Source organism: Arabidopsis thaliana (assembly GCF_000001735.4).
Source record: "Arabidopsis thaliana chromosome 1 sequence".
In the NCBI taxonomy this organism is placed as follows: domain Eukaryota; kingdom Viridiplantae; phylum Streptophyta; class Magnoliopsida; order Brassicales; family Brassicaceae; genus Arabidopsis; species Arabidopsis thaliana.
The window spans coordinates 18,540,467-18,552,980 of NC_003070.9; the positions used below are offsets into that span (position 1 = coordinate 18,540,467).

Here is a 12,514-nt window from a genome sequence, read left to right on the forward strand (position 1 = left end):
TAATAGTAGAATTGTAAAATAGTTGTATGGTAATCGATATATCATATATTGAAAAATTGATGAAATGTGAATCATATCATTCAGTTAATTTGAATTGTTTTTCTTTTTTTTGGTATGGAGTGGATTTGAATTGTTAGATGTGATGAAACTTTGTTTTTCTATTCATAAAAATTCTAAATCATAGAAATCATTATTTATTCTCCAATGGTAAATTTTTGTTTTGCTTGTATGTTAAGTAGTATTCATATTCATATGTATAGGAAAAACTAAAGAAATGGCTCCTCCAAAATATAGTTCGTGTTTCTCCGTTGTTACAACGAAAATAATCACAATGATTGTGTATGACAAAATAAGCATTACATTCGAAAATTAAACGAAGCACATCCAACATAAAATTTCAAAAGAGTTGTGGCTTGTGGGAGGCTATAGCATCGCTTGGTTTCATCGTACACATCAAGGATGGTGAATAGACAGGGTCCAAGTGTTAACGTTGCGCAATCCCATAACGTGACAAGAATGTCGGTGAAAATATTGGTGTTCTTTTCTCTCCAAATTAATAAACTACAACTAAGAGTACTATTTAAAAAAGAGTTAAAATGACACAAAATAACTCAATTTTTTATATCATTAACGCATTATACGTATAGAATTTAAATAATAACATATACATTTCCATATAGGATAAATAACCTCATCAAAAAAAAAGAAGAATTTTATTATTAGTTTAGACTTTTTTGTCAATATTAATTTATTAGCTTCTTAAGTTTTATATTATTAGCAAAGGATAATGATGCCAACTATATACATGCGTGCTCCAACTTTTGGGACCAATTCATCTAACCTAAGTGATAAACAGATAGATAAATTATCCACTTCTAACTATTTTCCATCAGCTTATTTCAAAATTTAAAAGCTAAATCATTTCAAATCAAAAAGGTCTTTGGCTTTTTTTTATCCACTGTTCCATTATTTCTCTCTTCCATTAAAAAAACTGCATTTTACAAGATCTTTCAGTTTTTAGAAGTAATCAAGTATCAGTGCCAAAAAAAGCTACATTAAAATCTTACAAATTACAGTATACGACGTATTCCTATTTTCAATCGTTATCTAAGTAGAAATATATTTAATAAAACGTGTGAAATGTCAATAAAACAACAACAAAATGTACATACATTAAAAAGAATTCAAGACCAGCAAAAATATATATACACGTTACTATTTAATCTCTTGATATGTTTCCTGTATAAAAGAAAAAAATCTACCATATAAACCTCAATAACGATTCCAGAAATTATATCAAAATTGTAAAAGACAAAAACATTTAACTAAAAAAATCATATAAAGGAGTAAAGAAATAAATCTATTTAGAACACTAGAAATTTCAAGGTTAAGAATCAATACATACTTAAACTAAAAAAAAACTTTTATTTACCAAAAAATAAAAAAATAAAATAAAAGAAAGAATAATATTATTTCAATTTACACATCTGGAAATTGACAGGCGATAGTTTGGTTTTTTGGAGTTTTGACCCCACAAAATCTTTCACCTAATTTCCATTTGTTTTTCTCAACAAAAAAATCACAGCTATATTCCAGCCTGTTTAATTCTCATCAATCTTCCATTTTTATAGCTCTTCTCCAAAATCCCTTCTTCTTCCACTCCAATTCTCTCTTAAACCCTAAACTAGTTAGGGTTAGTAGTGTTAAAGTTCCTTTCTTCGTAGCTCTGACTAATTAACATTTACCGATAATTCAATCTTCAATTCACAATGGATCCTTGCTCTTTCGTACGCATCATCGTCGGGAATTTGGCGGTTAGGTTTCCGAGATCACCGTCGTCATCATCGTCGTCTTCTTCTTCATCTGGACCGTCTGTTTCGGATGTATCCTCTGGTAATTGCTATTGTAAAATCAAGTTCAAGAGTTTCCCACGCCAGATTGTTTCTGTTCCCGTTCTGTTGCGAACCGAATCGGAATCAGAGTCTCGGTGTTGTTCCGGTAACGTCTCAACCGTCGCTGCTTGCTTTAGTCTAAGTAAGTCTCAGATTGAGACGTCTCTTAAGAAGGCTAAATGGAGTGTTCTCTCCGTCGAGGTTTACTCTCGCCGTAGTGCGTCGTGTGGATTTGTCGCTGCTTCCGGTGAGAAGCTGATTGGTCGGTTTCAGGTTACGCTTGATTTGAAGGCGGCGGAGTCAAAGACGTGTTTGGCACACAACGGCTGGGTTGATTTGGGCACTAAATCGAAGAATAATAAGAAGTCCGGGTCGGATCCTGAGCTCCACGTTAGCGTACGGGTTGAACCCGACACGAGGTTTGTGTTTCAATTCGACGGCGAGCCCGAGTGTAGTCCTCAGGTTTTTCAAGTCCAAGGAAACGCAAAACAAGCTGTTTTCACTTGCAAGTTCGGGTTCAGAAACTCCGGTGATCGGAATCTTAGTCTCAGGTCAGTAAATTATCAGATAAGTTGCTTATTAGAAACAGAGCTTTTGCTTTTTTTTTACTTTAGGGTTCTGATTAGTACCAATTATAGATTTTTAACCTTGCAGCATTGCTATTTATGTTTAGTTTTCTTGGAATTTGGATCTATGCACGATTTAGGTATTCCTAATGATGATATCTAAAAATGGTTTGGTGTTTAAATTCTGCAGCTTATCATCGGTGACAAGTGGAAAGGAACAGTTTTCAAAAGAGAGAAAAGGTTGGTCGATAACGATCCATGATCTCTCTGGTTCACCAGTAGCTATGGCTTCAATGGTCACACCTTTCGTACCATCTCCTGGTTCCAACCGCGTCTCTCGGTCTAGTCCTGGAGCTTGGCTAATCCTCAGACCTGATGGCTACACCTGGAAGCCATGGGTTCGCCTTCAGGCATGGCGTGAACCAGGCGTCTCCGATGTTCTAGGTTACCGTTTCGAGCTTTATAAAGACGGTATCGCTGTTGCAGTCTCTGCTTCCTCGTCGATCAGCACAAAACTTGGCGGGAGTTTCATCATTGATGGATCCACTTCTACGACTACGACTGCTTCTTGGAGTAGCTCTGAAGGAAGTTTCGATCTTTCTTCGTGGTCAAGCATCAGATCATCAAGAACTGATTCAGGATCGGGGTCGGATTTCAGGTTCTCACTGTCTCAAGCGCAACAAAACTTGGGGTTTGTGATGTCGACGAGGGTGCAAGGAGTGGAGAAACAGAGCAAGCCTAAGGTGGAGGTAGGTGTGAAGCACGTGACTTGTACGGAGGATGCGGCGGCGCACGTGGCACTAGCAGCGGCGGTGGATCTAAGCATGGATGCTTGTAGGCTCTTCTCTCAGAAGCTAAGAAATGAGCTGAGACAGCCAAGTCGTGTTGATATCGTTTGACGTTTATTGCTTTGTCGTTTTGATACATGAGATAGAATTGTCAGTTGTCTTCCACTCGCTAGTTTTTTTTTTGTTTCTAGTGAGGGAAATTGGGGAAATTTGAGTAAAGTGGAAAAGTCTTTTTGAATTTTATGTCAAAGTTTGGACTTTCGAGTTTTGAATTAACAGGCTTTGGGCTTTGGGAAGCAACTAAGCATAATAAGTTCATTAATAGTTCAATTCCACTGGCATAAAATTTTATCCTTACTGGCCCATATTTCCTTGCGAAAAGTAATTCACGAAAAAAGGAGTGAAAAACTATGGGAGCTATCTTGGATCGAAGACAATCATACCTGGCTTCAGGTGTCCCAAGTTTTAGTTTTGTATATTTGGTTGATTTTTTTTTGTTCCACTTGGATTGTAGTTTTACCTCTGTGTAAAGCGAAACGGCCCTCTCTTTTGTGATCATCATGGAACCTCTTAGAGATAGTTATATATATCAGTTCTGATTCTCAATATTTAGAGACAAAAAAAGAGAGGTTGGAATTAACTGTGAATCATTCCCAATGGAAATATACAAAACCAAAATAAAATTGTCTAAGATTACATGCAATATAATTTGATATTTTTTACCGAATCAACCAATAGAGTACATAAAAAACTATCTATATATTAATAATCTAATATTACTATCTCAATAGTGTTTCATATAGCGTTGATCGGTTTAATTATTGTGGTGATCGAGTTTTGACAATTTTATAAATTATTGGCGTTGATCTGTTATCATGAAAGTATTAAAAATATTAATTTTTGAAAGGTACCTAATTAAATTGTAATTGCAATGTCGATGATATGATCTCTACGTATATATGAATACGACTTTTAACTATTCCAATTTTTTTTTTTTTTAAAAAACTTTAACACTAAAAAAAGATTGAACCGACAACGCAAAACCACCATTATATTAGCTGCTAGCTAGACCACCACCTCTTTGATCCATTAAACTATTACGCGTTCTTTTATCTTTTAGTTCGAATCCGAATGTATCTTTACCTTGCTCGCATGTATATATGTAATGAATCCTTTAGCGTTCAACCCACGATAGGTTAATTTATGGTCTACTATCTTGATCCACTTGGTATCTTCCTTATTTTTTTTACTATTTATGTACGTCGTTTTCCTCTCTTTTTTTTATGTCAAATGTTTACGTCGTCTTCTTTACACTCTATCTACTGATATTTAACGTTTGATGTGGTTGGAGAATGGTACAAGTAGATAGAGTTTGTTATCTAAACTAAGTTCTATATTAACACTATGAGTACTGTCCCATTAACGTTGCAACCGGCGGAGGATCACGGCCTTTCACATGCCATCATATGTAAATAAATAAACATTGATATTAAAAGTACACATCTTCAAAGCTTAAATACATGTATATATGACCTATCCAGAAGATAAAAAATCTCTATTCATGAATATATCGTTTTGTTTTCAGGAATTAATATTGTAATTTAACATAATTTCATGAATATTATTACTATTGTCATTTTCGATAAAGTGATAATATTCAGGATCCTCTTTTGAAGAAAATCCGTTTTAAAATATTATAATTTAAACTCACCAGTTTATTTTACAATTCTAAATTAAAAGAAAAATTGTTCGAAAATTACAAACAGATCTAGATATATATGACCTATCCAGAAAACAAAATATAGAAGAGTGCAAGACCATGCAAATCTCTATTCAACTTTCTTCTTCAATGGATAATGCTAAATATGTAGATAATTACGGTTTGGTGATCTATAAGAAATTAAAAATCTGTATTCAGGAATTAAGATTTTAATTTAAAATAATTTCATGAGTATTATTACTGTTGTCATCTTCGAAATAGTAATCATATTGAGGATCCTCTTTTGAAGGAAACCAGTTTTAAAAATATATATATATATATATGTATATATATATATTCTTATAATTTAATCTCACTAGTTTAATCTAAAATTCTAAATTATAATAAAAAATAGTTCGCAAATTACAAAATGCATTTTATTAGATTTTATCCTTTTGTTTCATTTGCGCTAACTATTCTCTCTAGAAGTATACTTTAAATACATATACACTGCTTATTTTATTTCTGTTTTGAAACCATTTGATTTAGCTTAAGATTGCTTAATTAATGATGAATTCATGACTTAATTAATCTATATACAAAGAAAAGTCACCATTTCCCCATTGTAAAAGTCTCCCAAAACCACTGACCCTAAGCATGTACTTGCCTATATAAACAAGACCAAAGTATTACTCAAACTCACAGCATAAACAATATATCACCCTCTTCCTAGAATCATCACTAAATACGATAATGAATACTTTCAAAACCCCATTTCTCATCATCGTTGCGATTAGCTTTCTGGTTCTTGCAACCAACGCTCAAAACGCTCAACAAGACTACCTTAACACTCACAACACCGCCCGTGCGCAGGTTGGAGTAGCGAATGTTGTGTGGGACACAGTCGTAGCGGCCTACGCAACAAACTATGCGAATGCTAGAAAAGTCGACTGCAGCCTCACGCCCTCAACTGGAGGATCTTATGGAGAAAACCTAGCCAATGGAAATAATGCCTTGTTCACAGGTGTAGCCGCCGTGAATCTTTGGGTTAACGAGAAACCTTACTACAACTACACTGCCAATGCATGCATAGGTATAACTAACACAAACAGTTCATATATAATACAAGTATTTACCAACTATTATGTTTAACTTTATGCTTTTAAAAATTTGTGGTTTAGCTCAGTAGCTCACTGTTTTTACGATGGAAATAATTCTGATTTCTTCACACATTGAAATATTAATTTGTCATATGTATAAGAAACGTATTCATTGCAATTCTTTAAAGGATATTTTGAAACAAACAAAACAGCAGGTTTCACATGTTAGGGATTAATAGAAATTTTACTAAATAAGATTGTTGAATTTGAAAACTACAGGTGCACAACAATGCAAACATTACACGCAAGTGGTGTGGAGTAACTCGGTGAAGATAGGGTGTGCTAGGGTTCTATGCAACAATGGCGGGTATTTCGTGGGTTGTAACTATGATGCATCTGGTAATCAGGCCGGACAGTACCCTTACTAATCATGATCATCACCTATATTATAACCTAAACTATTAATTAATCATCAATAAATCTTAATTAGATTAAGAAAATAAAATATCTCGTTTGATCTCAACATGTAATATTCTATCGTTTTCAAGTAAAGAGGAGTTGTAAGGTTTACCTTCTTTTAATCAAATGTTGTTCTTTTGCTTCTGGTTTATATAGTGAGAAAGTTTGTTCTACTGCTACACGTAAAATTATATTTACACTTGTATTAAAATTTGCAGAAAAGAAAAACTGAATTTGTAATTCAATTTCAGTATTAGTTTGAAAAATGTCACCCCAAATTGTACCAAACTTACATTAATTGGTCCAATTTCGGTGACAGTCCTTTGAACCAAACATATCGAATTCCCAATTTTTGACCCAAACCGATCCAATTATGTCAATGTCCAGTCCAGGCTTTTTTTTTTGGAAACCTTGTATATTTGAGTCGAACGCATATACAATCTAAAAAGATTACTGGACATTAACATACACAAAATGAAACAAAAACAAAACAAAACAGAAAAACTAAAGAAATCACTATCCCAATATAGTTTAACAAGATTTCTGTTCACCAAAAAAAAAAACAATTTAACAAGTTTTACGGTGGTTCGATTTTGATTCGACTTTTTAGTCCTTAGGCCCCTTATAACGTAAGGAAATTTGTAGCTCAGGCGCGTTAGTGTATCATAGACGGACACAAAGAAACACCGTTCTTCACAAGCGAAGTCTATCTCTCCACATATTGTTTTCATATCTATAGATCGTGAAATTCGCAACACCATCACCTCAATAAGACACAAAAATAAACAACGTTAATTCGATTTTTTAGCCTTTTAGGTTTATCGGTTTTAAACAAATGTAACCCTTATAAACTATGTGAGATTCCATCACTCTGTAATTTTATATTTACAGAGACAAAAGAAAAATATCTAAGAATTTAAATTTCCTAGCATCTTAATCATCTAGAAATTAATGAAACCTCCTTTTCTTTTGTTTTCTAAACAGATGTGTTCACGGTAATGTGGATCAGTTGTGAAATTTTGGTTGGAAAAAAATGTAAAGACATACTATCTTTTTTGTTAACTTCTTTAATTAATTATGAGATTCCAAATCCGAATCGAAACTAGTTAAAAAATGGCTTAAGTTGCTATTTAGTCACTTTTTAAAACTTAATTGGAAAGTAGTCACTTTACTATTCATAATTTGCAAAATAGTCACTTTTCACTGTTTGATTCGTACACTTGGATTGTACATCACTTTTAGTGTACAAATATATATAAAAATACACAGCGTACATTTTACATTTGTACACTAAAAGTGATGTACAATCCAAGTGTACGAATCAAACAGTGAAAAGTGACTATTTTGCAAATTATGAATAGTAAAGTGACTACTTTCCTAATTAAGTTTGAAAAAATGACTATTTTGCAAACACACCCTTAAAAAATTTATGGTGGAATGGATAATCTTTATACTTAAAGCTTATTCGATGACCAACTATGATTGTAGTTATAGTAATACTATGGCGTATAAATATACTGTATAGAGTTATTTCTCTGCACAAAATTTTAATTGCATGTTAAAACAATAAGACAGAGCACTCACTGACAGTATCCTTTTCTCTTACGTAAGACATTGAAATTAATCGGGAGCGACCTTGCAAGAAATCGGTATGTTAATAACCATTAATTCCAGGCATTCGGTTCTGGTTTGGTTTTGGATTCAAAAGCTCAATAAATAAATAATCGCTTTTATTAACCAATTGTACAGGTCCTAGCGTTTGCAGCTGCATTGAAGTCGCGTAAGATAACAGCAAGCGTAAGGCAAACAAGAGGACTTGGAGCGAGTGCTGCTTGTGGTCAGTTGAGAAATAAGTTTCAGAAAAGCCCTTCACTTGCCACTGGTAGGCTCTGTTCAACTTTGATTTGAAAAGGAGAGATGGCTCAGTGACGAAAAAGTGAAAGTTGCGTTTACGGTTGGTTGGTCAGTGCAGCTGAGGGTGAAGTGATTGAAGCACGTTTGAGAAGTGAAGACTTTGATAATAGCTGCATAGGTTTTGCATTTACTTATATATGTGATGCATGCGTTGGTTTATAATTATGACAAGTGAGCAAACTTAACGAGTGTTGTTGTTGCTAAATGAATGATATTAATCCACTACAGTTGTAAACTACAAATATACAAAGCAGTAAAAATCCATGTATGATGATTAATAAGAAGCTTTCGAATGGATATAGAAAAAACTTGAATCATTGAGTGTGAAAACATAAGTAATGTATAACTTTTTTTTTGTTATCAAGTTGTAAACAACTGAATTTAGATTTTGGTACATAAAACAAAAATAAAATTACAAACTTGAAGACAATTTAATTACAAAGTGAATGATGTATGTAATTGGCGGTAGACTTCATGACACATCATAAAAAGACTACACAACTCCCATTACAAATCTTGCAAAACAAGAATACCAACATCTACTTTTTTTTGCATATCCTAAAATATGTTTCGTTAACATAAAAATATTACAAATATCATTCCGGACATCTCCCATTTTTTTTTACGTATAATATCATTCCGGATATCTCCCAATTTTTTACGCTATGTTGGACTTAGAATATGCTATGTTGGACTTAGAATATTCTTCTACCATCCTATCAATCATAACTACTCTGATAATATGGTGAATGGTTAGATACCGATGAATGACTCATTCGCTTGTTGAGAAAAATCACAAGAAAACAAAGTTGTCTCCTCCTGAAAATAGATCTCCGTATTCCGATAAAACCAAATACAGAGAGCACGGGACTGGTCGAAACTGACACATGGCTGGTGACAAATAGACCGGGACATCGAACCTAATATCTCAAAACCTCAATCTCAATCTAGCTATAGAAGCTACTCAAGAGAAGTAAAAGAAAGTACCTTTCTATGAGACAAGACCATGACTCGATTTAACAGCGGAACCTGATCTAAGAACCTATCTCAACTTTTGTGTTAAGATGGAGTTACAGATCGTAGTTGCAGAGCTTGACGGCGCTCATGTTTACTCTTTTTGTTAAATGACGTCAGGCTTAGCCGCTTAGGTTTAGATTTATGAGGTCGGTAATGAGTGACTTGGGTTTATAAAGTCCCATCGTTTTCCCTATTTGACCTTTTTTGTTATGTAAAGAGTACAAAGCCTTTTTGGGTCAAATTGGTATGTATACGGCAATCTTATTAAAGTTGGATATATTTTGTCAAATTGTTTAACTCTGTTTTTTTTTTATTGGAAAAGAATATATTACTTATAGTCACGTTGAAACTTAACTGGGAAAATAATTTTCTTTTTGCCAACATAATCACGTTGAGACAAAACTGAAATATATTGGAAACAAAGTTAATTATAACTCTTTTCATATAATAAATTTACTGTTAAACTATACACTATCCAATTTTAAAATATAAGAGATTTATGTTAAAACTAACCGATCTCAAAATATCCTTTCAAGTGTTGATTATCATAATTTAGATATAAAATTAACAATACTTACCTATATAAAATTGGGTTCTTGACAATCAATGTCCAAGATCTCTGTTCAAACATAAAATTTCAAAGATTAAAATTTCAATAGAAACATTTGGAAATAATAAAGTCAAATTCTAAAACAATAATAACCTTATCTCTTTGTAAAATTCCGTTGTTACGATTAACAGATGATAAACGAAGACATAGTAACTTGATTATCAGACAATTTTTGCAAATGATTTGTATTACGAAGAACCGTCTGGTTTATTTGGGTGTGTTTTAGTGAAGAGGATGATAAGACAAGACCTGTTCTGTTCTGTGAAAAAAAAACTTTCATCTATTCGGAAAAAAACAAATAGATTAGTTTGTCGTTTTTATTCATTTGCGGCCACTTTGCTCTAGCAGTACGATTTTTGTTATATACTACTATAGCTTATTTTATTTTCTCTTAGGAGACCATTAGATCTAGCTTCAGATCACGCAATGCGGTAATAATGATAATTAAAGGCATGATAACACTTTTTGATCATTTTACTTCACTTTAAAAATAAATATAATATTTATAAAAAGATAAGTCAACTCCCCAATGTTAAAGTTTCCCAAAACCACTGAACCTAAAAAATCACACATAGCCTATATAAAGAAGGCAAAGCATTCTTTCAGACTCACAACATTAACTATATATCTCCATCTTCTTAAAAATAATCATCACTAAAGATATAAATACGACAATGAATACTTTCAAAACCCCTTTTCTCGTCATCGTTGCGATTAGCTTTCTTGTTGTTGCAACCAATGCTCAAAACACTCCACAAGACTACCTTAACTCTCACAACACCGCTCGTGCGCAGGTTGGAGTACCGAACGTGGTGTGGGACACAACTCTCGCGGCCTACGCATTGAACTATTCAAATTTTAGAAAAGCCGACTGCAACCTTGTTCACTCCAACGGACCATATGGAGAAAACCTAGCCAAGGGAAGTAGTTCCTCGTTCTCGGCCATCTCGGCCGTCAAACTTTGGGTCGACGAGAAACCTTACTACAGCTACGCATACAATAATTGCACAGGTATCTAATATCTTATACAATATAACCTCTATAAATTAATAATCGATAAAATAATAACTTCTATAAATTAATAAATTTTTCTGGTTCCGAGTTGGGACTAGTGTAAAATTTGATACAAATCGATAAATTAATAAGATAATATTTTTTTTGAAAATCCTATGTAAATATATGGTCCCATCAATATTATAAATTAATAATTGTATAAATTTATGAATATATATATTTATATTTATGTAAAACTTAGTAAAATATGATTTTAGTATTGTTTTTTTTTAATTTATATTAATTCTTTGTAAAATTCAATTCTAATAATTTACTACATATAAAAAAGTTTTTTTTTTGGTTTTTAAACCTAATAATGGTTTTCTACTTGTAATGATTTTTAGGAAAATTATTGATTGTATAGAAAAACTACCGTTTAGATCACATTTTTGTAAAAAATTACAAAATTTGTAAAATCTCTCCATAAATTAATAATTATTAATTTATCGATAAATTAATACCTCTCTAAATTAATAAATTTTCTCGGTCCCGACATTATTAATTTATAGAGGTTTTACTGTATATATATACAATCAATCCATATCATTTGCCTTTTACTTGATTTTTTTTTGTTAACTAAAGTACGACGTACGTATTAACGTATATATAACTATGGTTTTATCTGAAAATGAACACAACAATTTTAATGTAACATAAACGCACACGAAAAATTAAATCGAGTGTATGTAATTAATAGAGATTTGACAAAGCTTGTTGAATTTGAAAACTACAGGTGGAAAACAATGCTTGCATTACACGCAAGTGGTGTGGAGAGATTCAGTGAAGATAGGGTGTGCTAGGGTTCAATGCACCAATACTTGGTGGTTCGTGAGTTGTAACTATAACTCACCCGGTAATTGGGTCGGAGAGTACCCTTACTGATCCTGATCACTAATACTGTATTACCTAAGACAATAAATATGATTTATGAATAAAACTAATTTGAATTACTGCATATGAAATTATAAATCTTTTGTTTTAATCTCAAGATGTAATAATTTATGATCTTCACATAAAGAGGTTGTAAGCTTTGCCTTCTTTTACAATTAATCAAACGTTGTTTTTATTCTTGTTTATATAGTGAAAAAGTTTGTTCTACTCATAAACTTGGTTATAAATTTCATATACATTTTTACACTGTAATCATATCGAAATTGCAGGGAAACCGAATTTAATTCAACTTCAGTGTAGTAAATTATTAGTTCCAAAAATTTGTTTTTAATCCAAACTGTATTAAACTTAGAGAGGACCATTTTGGTAATTATAATATTTAGTTTTGTTTCATTAAATCAGGAAGAGTTTTTTCAACCGAACAAGTAGAAATTCCAAATTTTTTACCCAAATCATTTATTAGAAAAAGGCTTTCTTTTAAGGCCTTTATGCAATGGTTGTTTTTGTGATAAATCATATTACAAG

At 32.4% G+C, this 12,514-nt stretch overlaps 3 protein-coding genes and 2 non-coding genes across 6 annotated transcripts; 4 read left to right on the top strand and 1 right to left on the bottom strand.

The window, feature by feature from the left end:
- The first annotated feature begins 1,594 nt into the window (after nt 1-1,594).
- On the top strand, nt 1,595-3,568 carry AT1G50040 (formin-like protein, putative (DUF1005)). Its single transcript, NM_103892.3, has 2 exons — nt 1,595-2,443; nt 2,649-3,568. The coding sequence occupies exons 1-2, from the start codon at nt 1,770-1,772 to the stop codon at nt 3,355-3,357; spliced, it is 1,383 nt and encodes a 460-aa protein (NP_175426.1). The 5' UTR covers nt 1,595-1,769; the 3' UTR covers nt 3,358-3,568.
- A 2,051-nt stretch (nt 3,569-5,619) lies between these two features.
- On the top strand, nt 5,620-8,580 carry AT1G50050 (CAP (Cysteine-rich secretory proteins, Antigen 5, and Pathogenesis-related 1 protein) superfamily protein; the record flags this gene model as incomplete). 2 transcript variants are annotated; one of them, NM_103893.1, is made up of 4 exons in its annotated part: nt 5,699-6,038; nt 6,325-6,444; nt 8,270-8,386; nt 8,477-8,580. In NM_103893.1, the coding sequence occupies 4 exons, from the start codon at nt 5,699-5,701 to the stop codon at nt 8,578-8,580; spliced, it is 681 nt and encodes a 226-aa protein (NP_175427.1). The 2 variants fall into 2 exon arrangements, with proteins under 2 accessions (NP_001322848.1, NP_175427.1); NM_001333418.1 differs by lacking the exons at nt 8,270-8,386; nt 8,477-8,580 and having other exon boundaries at nt 5,620-6,038; nt 6,325-6,685.
- Nucleotides 8,581-8,737: 157 nt separating this feature from the next.
- Nucleotides 8,738-9,576, bottom strand: TAS1B. Its single transcript, NR_143579.1, has one exon. It is a non-coding gene; the product is annotated as a TAS1B; other RNA (non-coding RNA).
- MIR5636 lies at nt 9,493-9,570 on the top strand. The gene has a single exon (NR_139278.1). It is a non-coding gene; the product is annotated as a microRNA ath-MIR5636 precursor (primary transcript).
- Nucleotides 9,577-10,654: 1,078 nt separating the features above from the next.
- On the top strand, nt 10,655-12,194 carry AT1G50060 (CAP (Cysteine-rich secretory proteins, Antigen 5, and Pathogenesis-related 1 protein) superfamily protein). Its single transcript, NM_103894.3, has 2 exons — nt 10,655-11,056; nt 11,832-12,194. Exons 1-2 carry the CDS (start codon nt 10,720-10,722, stop codon nt 11,978-11,980), a joined length of 486 nt encoding a protein of 161 aa, NP_175428.1. The 5' UTR covers nt 10,655-10,719; the 3' UTR covers nt 11,981-12,194.
- The last annotated feature ends 320 nt before the right edge of the window (nt 12,195-12,514 follow it).

Bases quoted from the DNA above. Each gene is read 5' to 3' on its own strand.
- AT1G50040 (NM_103892.3), top strand. From the start codon at position 1,770: ATGGATCCTTGCTCTTTCGTACGCATCATCGTCGGGAATTTGGCGGTT. The intron at 2,444-2,648 runs GTCAGTAAATTA...TAAATTCTGCAG, and splicing joins GATCGGAATCTTAGTCTCAG to CTTATCATCGGTGACAAGTG.
- AT1G50060 (NM_103894.3), top strand. From the start codon at position 10,720: ATGAATACTTTCAAAACCCCTTTTCTCGTCATCGTTGCGATTAGCTTT. The intron at 11,057-11,831 runs GTATCTAATATC...TGAAAACTACAG, and splicing joins CGCATACAATAATTGCACAG to GTGGAAAACAATGCTTGCAT.